This window comes from Bidens hawaiensis, unplaced genomic scaffold (genome assembly GCF_021521415.1).
Source record: "Bidens hawaiensis isolate Kalapana, Puna unplaced genomic scaffold, B.hawaiensis_p1.1 tig00023792_1, whole genome shotgun sequence".
NCBI classification, from domain to species: Eukaryota; Viridiplantae; Streptophyta; class Magnoliopsida; order Asterales; family Asteraceae; genus Bidens; species Bidens hawaiensis.
The window spans coordinates 1-8,249 of record NW_027493736.1 but is presented as its reverse complement, the minus strand read 5'-3'; the positions used below and the strand labels follow the sequence as shown (position 1 = coordinate 8,249).

At 39.5% G+C, this 8,249-nt stretch overlaps 1 protein-coding gene across 1 annotated transcript; it reads left to right on the top strand.

Moving 5' to 3' along the window:
- Positions 1–6,338: 6,338 nt before the first annotated feature.
- LOC143568029 (uncharacterized) lies at positions 6,339–8,233 on the top strand (the record flags this gene model as incomplete). The annotated part of the gene is made up of 5 exons (XM_077054282.1): positions 6,339–6,395; positions 7,167–7,405; positions 7,495–7,531; positions 7,647–7,765; positions 7,842–8,233. Coding segments are annotated over exons 1-5 (827 nt in total), but the record flags the coding sequence as incomplete, so codon positions are not given.
- Between the last annotated feature and the right edge of the window lie 16 nt (positions 8,234–8,249).

Sequence of the window (8,249 nt, the reverse complement as noted above, 5' to 3'; positions counted from 1 at the left end):
CCTGGGACTAAATCAATACGAAATTCGACTTGTCACGGCGGCGGTAATCCGGGCAAATCTTCAGGAAAAACTTCTGGAAATTCGCGCACTACTGGTAAGTCTTCTATTCTTCGCTCATCTCCTTTCTTCTCTACTACATGCGCCAGGAAGGCGTAGCACCCTTTCCTTAGGCACTTGCGCGCTTTTAGGCACGAAATTAGTTTCGTCGCAACTCCCCTTCTTTCCCCTTGAATCACCAAGGTTTCTCCGTTCAACAGTGGGATCCGAACCTGCTTCTCATGGCAAATAACTTCCGCGCGGTTCTCGACTAACCAATCCATACCTACCACAATGTCAAAACTTCCCAAGTCTATTGGTAACAAGTTAATATTGAACCCGTGACCTCCCATGACTATAACACATTGCTCAGTTCTTCCCAGGTCTTGTGAAGAGCAACTTCTCACCCCAAAGTCTTCACTTGAAGCTTCCACCAAGACGAAGCTGCTTCTTGGAACATGCAGGTCGCGTAAAGGACCTTCTGGTTCGCACTACATCTGCTAATGGAGAGAACTGTCTCCATCTTGTCAATCCAGTTGTAGAGCCCAATGGCCCCTTCGGTACCCTTGAATGGCCAAGGCCTACAGGCCATAAATGTCTTATAGGAGCATCCTTTGTCCAAGGCTCCTGATTCGGGTTCTGGGGTCTCGTTCTGACGACCCTGACTTGATTCGGCCTTGCTGGCCTCATGTGTTGCGATTGCTTGCGCGATTATTTCCGCGAGTTCCTCGGGTGTCATGGTAATTCCCTTGGCTTTAGTTGGAGGCATTCTCGCTTTAAAAGAGTGAAAACATATCAATCTTAGCGCATGTATTCTGAGCACATAATATTATCATTATTTACTAGACACTGTGTGACCCGTGTTCCTAAGTGTGTGTATAGTTTCTTTTGAAAATATTTCATGCGATTTCCCCCAACGGTTATAGTCTAGGTTAAAACTTCTTTTCCTAGTTCGCTATAACCAGTGCTCTGATACCAATCTGTCACACCCGGCCCTGAACGGCGGAAACAGCCGGGCGCGCGCGAGTGGGGATTGATACTTAAGCACGGGCCATTGCAAACATTCAAAGTAAGATTTTCATTGCGCGTGAAATGTTTAATACAAATACATTACATTGTTTAAAAATTACATAAAAACATCCAAGTGTAAAAACTGTTGAAGATTTCCACGCCATATCCCCTTGCGCGGCGGGAACAACCGTGCGCATCGAAGGGATAGAACTAAAATCTTCCAAAAAGCTAGTTTTAGATGTTCAGCGTGAGGTGCTCTAAATGTGACTCCATGCGCTACTTAGTTATCTCCTAAAAGACACGTAAAACATTTGAATCAGTATAAACTGAGTGAGTTCACAAGTTTTAGTAACTTGATAAATCGTATTGCATCATAATCTTGATAAAAATCATTCTGAAACATAATTCTGATAGCATCATTAAAACACATGCTTGGTAAAACATAGTTCTATCAACATATTCTGATAAAATCGTTCCGCGGGTTACGCGCGAACATTTCTGGGAACTGTGCTCGTCTGTGTAAGTGGCGCTGCCACTACGAGCGAAACAAGTAATACCGTCCCGCGGGTTACGCGCGGACACTTCTGAAAAACCGTGCTCGTCTGTGTAAGTGGCGCTGCCACTACGAGCGAATAATACCGTCCCGCGGGTTACGCGCGGACGTTGTGCCGGAAAACAAGGCGCTCGTCTGCGTAAGAGGAGCGACCTCTACGAGCGGGCTCGATCCCATAGTACTGCCCCGTGCTAGGCACTCGTCTGTGTAAGAGGTGCGACCCCTACGAGTGGGTGGATCAAACCAGCAGTCCCTACCCTTAGAGTTCCAATGGTAAAGTGATCACTTACTCGAATCTGGTGCACTAACATCGAAAAACCATAGATAACCGTTCGCATTGCTCATCATGAAACATAACTTAAACACATAATCGCTTGCATAGCTTGTAAGTATACCATGATAAAACATTATTTAAGTACGTGTCCCTCGCCCCGAAAACAGTTTAAAAATAGTGAAAACAGTGAAAATAGGGGCTGTGAGACTCACCTGTGGTTCTTGTTAAGGGATTTAATCGAGATTCGGGTTTTCTTGGTGTTGGCCTTTGAATTTGAAGGTCTAGAATACGATTAAATATATATATTAAGATCAAGAAATAGGAGAATGTAAGGGTTGGAAAGTAGATCTCAGGGTTATAATCTCGGCTTACCTAGTAACAGGATCGGAAATGAAAACAACGGATGCTTTGGGAGATGATTAGTGCAAGTTTGCAGTTCTTAAGAGAGAAGTTTGAAGTGTGTTTGGGTGATAATTTGGGTTTCATATTTATAGGCAAACTCAAGGGAACACAATCCCTTGCTTTAGGGGATTGTAATCTTTTCATATCTAGGTGTAATGATGATAAAGTATGGAAATTATTATTATTTATTTAAAAGTGGAGGAGTGGATAAAAGATCTTGATTTGATTTGGACAGGACATGCAGGTCTGGGGTTGGTGAGAATAGGGTGGTTGACAGTTGACTTTTCATGTTACAGTGTGCTTTTTCAGGTACTTTTGTCAGTGTACAGTAAAGAGTGGAAAATCTCTGAAACACGCTACTGTTTCCTTTTGGGCGGGAGTAATCTCCTTACATCTGGAGAATAGACTAAGTGTTCTGCGCGTATAACTTTGTGCGCATAGCTTTCTGCGTGAAGGACATTTCTTTGCTGCGGGTAGGTGCGTAACCTTCTCGCAGTTAGGGACATTGAGTTTCATTTGTAGATTCTCCAGGTGGTCTTGGTATTTCAACATAGTGATCAGTTATGTTGAAGTCAATTCCATCTTGGAGCTTCAGACAAACTAGCTCTCAATGTTCCCGCCATGCGGGGAGGTTAGTTCCCTTCCGCACGCGCATAAACGATTTAGGATGCACCCGCCTTAGCATCATGCGGGATGGTCAACCCATTAGACAACATAACGTTAAGGTACATGAAAACATAAAGCCAAAACATTCGCGCATGGCGCATATAACATATGCCCACGCTGGTTCTTAACATGGCGCGCTCGCGCAGGGCGCACATAATATGCCCGCGCTGACTAACATGGCGCGCTCGCGCAGGGCGCACATAACAAATGCCCGCGCTGACTAACATGGCGCGCTCGCGCAGGGCGCACATAACAAATGCACGCGCTGATTAACATGGCGCGCTCGCGCAGGGCGCATATAACATAATTACCTAATATTTAGGTTGATTACTTGGTTTAAGGGATTGGGAATTTACCGGGTGTCACACCAACCACCAGCACGGCACGTGCGTAGCCCACAGTTGGTAGAAAATGAATATTATACAGCCGGCTGTACCTTCTTGGACACCTACCTTCGGCTATAAATACTCCAACACCTTGGAACGGTATCATTATCTTATATCTCCATATATTATCTGATATCTGCTCTAGCAATTTCTCTTAATATACACTTATATTCAAGAGCAATCTAGTCTGATTCTCACGCTGAAGGGTGGTCACAAGGAGGTACCCCCCCCCCTTCTCAGTGACGAGCTCACGGTGTCTGTTTTGCAGGTCATCAGAGGAATAACCATCTTTGCCGGACCTAACCCTCGTGGGAAACATATACTTAACCCCCAGCTTATCCGTAATCTGCCGGGGTCACTTAGTGTTTCTTCAAGTATAAATCTTAATTTAGTAAAAATGGAAATTTTACAAGGGAAATAAAAAGAGTAAATATGCTCGTTTTATTTCTTTGTCAGAATTTATAGCAAAAGACCTTTTATACATAGCGAATTACGAAATGTTACGTCAACTGTAAACATATAAGATTCACGCTAGGGTCTTCGATGAGAGCTTCAAAAGTATCCATGGACCATGGTTGCAACGGAATTGAACGAAGTAATTAGTAAACAGTTAGCTTTTCACTAAGCCAATAAGGTATGAGAATTCGTGTTTGATACGGGTTCACTAATACATGTTTCGATTATCTCCTAAAAATATAGATGAACTCATGAAAGTGATTAACAAATATGTTTGATTATACGGTTTATACCTTACAAATCATGGACTGACCTTTTTAAGCAGATTTGTGACTATCGGATATGGTTTTGCTTGTTCGTTTATCTTGTACTTTTCGTCATGTTTGAAGTATTTGACAGTAATCATCTATATACGTCTAACTTCTAATGGTTAGTGACCAAAAATACAATGCACCATGTAATTAAATCTTAATTATATAAATTAGATATATTGTGAAGCTTGTTGTTGCAAGTTCCTGCTATTAATTTTTTTTCCTTCTTTATTTAGAGAAGCATGTGAATTTTGTTTTTCACTTATTTTTAAATATTGTTTATATTGTAACGAACGTAACCGATGCAGATGGAATTCGTGTTGACTCGTCGCCGTGATGCCAAGATTTTACCAACTGCGCTTGTGCTTTACCAAAGCACAGGTTTAACGCTTGAGGCTTACCAACGCTCGTGTTATACTGACAACGCTTCGGTTTACCAACGACGGGGTTTAATTGATGTGAAGAAAAGACCCATACCGTCCGAATTTATGTCAATTGAACCCATACCGTCCAATAGGGTATTTCAAAAAGCTCGCGACTCGAAACTCGGACTCATGCCTCGGTCGAAAAAAGCTCGAATTAAACTAGTTAAAAAAAATTTTGAATTGAAACAATCTGTGCTGAGTTGGTTCATTTTGGTCATGGCTCGGCTCGTTGGCTCGATCTTCGGCTTATTTAACTTCAAAATTGAGCTCGAACCCAGCTGAGCTGCCTAATAAAGTTGAGCACGGGCTCAAAACCACCATAGCTTGACTTGTGAACAACCCTACCTTCCAACAACGGGCAGGTTTCAACGCTCGTGTATTATCGACTGAATAAACATTGGATTAAGTCTATTTATATGCTAATCAATTTGGTTCTAATATTTTATATAACACAAAACGAGCTACATCTGGATAATGGGTAAGCGAGCAACAAGTTGCGCCACTATCCCCTTTTGAATCGCAAAGCCTATCCTACTAAATATAAATCCTTGGTTTCTCGGGCTCTGCGAGTCACTGTGGACCACCTTCTGCACTCGTTCCAAGAAGCGAACCGCCTTGGGAGCTAGGGATCCAAATGTGTCGAAGGCAAAGGGAATGAACACGTGCTGATTCTCCAAACACGCTGCCTCATGCTTAGCAACCTTCCTAGATTTCGCTCTCAAAACCGCCTGTCCCGGTACGAAGCCACTGTCTCTCAGCCCCACCAACGGGGACACCCCAGTGAGATTAGGGGTGTGCATGGGGCGGTTTGGGGCGGGTTTTGGTAAAACCCATAACCATAACCAACATGACGGTTAATAAAAAACCATAACCATAACCGATCCGTTATGGCGGTTTCGGTTAATCGGTTTGATGGTTATAACGAGTCAGTTATGGGTTGGTTAACCGTGACCAAAACAAATATAATTAGGCCTAAAACTTTTGTACCAAATATTATCAAAAAACAAAAAAAAAGACACGGAACGATCAAACAAAATACATAATCCATAATATTAATACAAAATACTCAAACAAAACGCCATGACATAACCCAACACTAAAATTCAAGTTAATTCGATAAGAAACAATGAACCAAAACACAAAAAGATATAATCTGAAATATATTTAATTAATATTGATATATTGTTTGTGAATATCAATATGAAAGCCACCATTAACGTTTCAATTGATGTAGTATGTTGAGATAAGTTAGGAAGAGAAACTGAAGCTAAAAAGTCAAAAGAATGTCTCCTGCTATAGCACTAATTCCAATATCCAAACCTCTTTGTCGATTCATAAGTATAATTAACGGGGCGGTTCAGTTATGGCGGGTTTGATATTATCAATAACCAAAACCGACCCGTATTTGACGGTTTTCAAAAATCATTAAACCGACCCACCGGTTATAGCGGTTATCGGTTAAAATCGGTTCGGTTATGCCGGTTATGATTCAGTTTATAGTTAACAACGGTTAATTTGCTCACCCTAGTTTAAATCATACTTAAACCATGTCCTTTCCTTTTTATGTTTTTGTTTTAAATATTTTGGAAGCATTTTGAAATTTCCCGCTAAACCCATCTCTAAAATTCCACTTACCTCCTTAATTTTCATTTTCACCAATTTCAACCTCCACAGTCGTCAGGTAAATCAAATCTCTAATCAACAAATAATAAACAAATATACTTTACATTTACTCTGCAGTTAAATGAACCAACTGCAATGATGCACTGATTTGTTACAAGCTTAAATTCAAGGAAGAAATTAACCACATACACATTATAAAAACATTGGTCAGGATGATTCGTAGCGATTCACCGCCAGATTTGGGGGAATCAGGTATGTAATCGGACCGTTGTATCTTTTTAATTTGTTCGGGTTTTTGGTAGGGGAAAAGTGAGTGGCTCGAGGACCGAGTAATACGGGAGGGGCAATGTGGGCGCCCGGCCAGGGCACTTTTATCTAGGGGGCAAAAATTTTAAAAATTCCCGATATTATATATAAAATTTTAGAATGCCTGAATACTTATAAGCCCACTGCGTGATATATTCTCATTCGAATACCATGATTTTGCTAATTGTTATGTTTATTGCTCTAACTTTAAACGTTGTTTAAAATATAATTAGTTTACATTATCTGGTTCGTTAAGGCCTATAGGGCATATGTCGGGTTCGGGTTAGTTTGGGTCGCGTTGTTTGGTTTTCGGGTGTAGCTGTAAAATGAAATAAAAAAGAAGTTTTTTTTCATATGAAAAGTATAGGTGTTGTTGAACTCGTTAGTTGCTAGTTGGGCAGTAGGGTATTGACTAGTGATTCATCGGGTTGTAATATCTGTATGTAATTTTTCAGAGTTATACATATACTGTATATAATTTTGAAAATTTACATATAAATGTTCTCATAAATACTTCAAAAAAGTTAAACAAAACATAACAAATCAATAAGAAAACCTAGGTTCGATTACTTTTCAAAAAATAAAAAAGGTACGATTTTTGACTGATTTGACCAGCTAACGACTAATGTCACCGATTAGCAACTAATCGTCGACTACTTCTGATTTTTACAAGACTTGAAAATATGTAACATCTGTTAGTTTTATTTGTTATATCAGAGCCTCCTCACATCAAGAACTGGTTCTCAAGCTACGAATACGAATCATTTGTGCTCGAAACCAATGATAATTTTGGATTCTCTGAGCACCAAGAAAGCCAAGATAATAAAAATGAATGTAGCAACGAAAACACAACGAATTCAACAGAAAATATTAAGGAACTGGTCACAAACGAGAAAAATGAAAGCTTGTTGATCAAACGTAACCAATCCGAAGAAGATAACAAGTGTCCAAAACATGTAAGATTCTTGATTTTCATTTTTTCCAAAAAATAAAAATAATAATAATAATAATTTTTATACTGTTTTCGTTTACCGATCTTTTTTAGATTTTGGAATCTCAAGACTCGCCTTTGCTCACTCCTGGTATGCATACATTCCTTTGTATATATGAAGTTTTATAGCTTTTAATATGTTTAAAATTAATAAAGATATGATTTTTCATTTTGTATGTGTTTTATACTCTTAATACTATAAACAGAACCTACTGGCATTGAGATTTGGTTTTCAAGCTATGTATATGAATCACCAGAAGCGGATACTATTGATGATCTTATACTTTCTGATCCTAAAGAAAGTACGGTTGTTTGTCACGAAAATGTAAGCAAAAAGATTTATTTATTTAAATTTGTTCGTCTTAACATTAATAATTTAATATGCATATATGTTTTTGAAGATGGAGTTTGTAAAAGATGAAAACTTGTGTCTTACTCCAACTGATGACTTGGTTTGCAAGCAAACCTTCGAATGCGATAACAGTTTAACAAAAGATGACAAAAAGTTAACCGATTTAACTAACGAAGACGTCAATGCGAGTTCATGTGAAAATGGAAGCAAAAAGGTTGAAGAAGATGAGAATGGATTTGTATCAATGAAAAGCAAGAAAGAAAAGTACGAAAAGTCAAAGCCGGTCAAAGGTGTGGATCAAGAAAGATTATATGTTTTTTCATCTGCTAATAATAATAAGAAGAAGAGAAGTGATGAAAGGGTGACACTGGGAGATGTGACAAATGTTTTTGATGAGAATTCGAGTGTGACGGGAAAATGGAAGTGTCCAAGGAAGAGGAAGCCGGATATGGGTCCC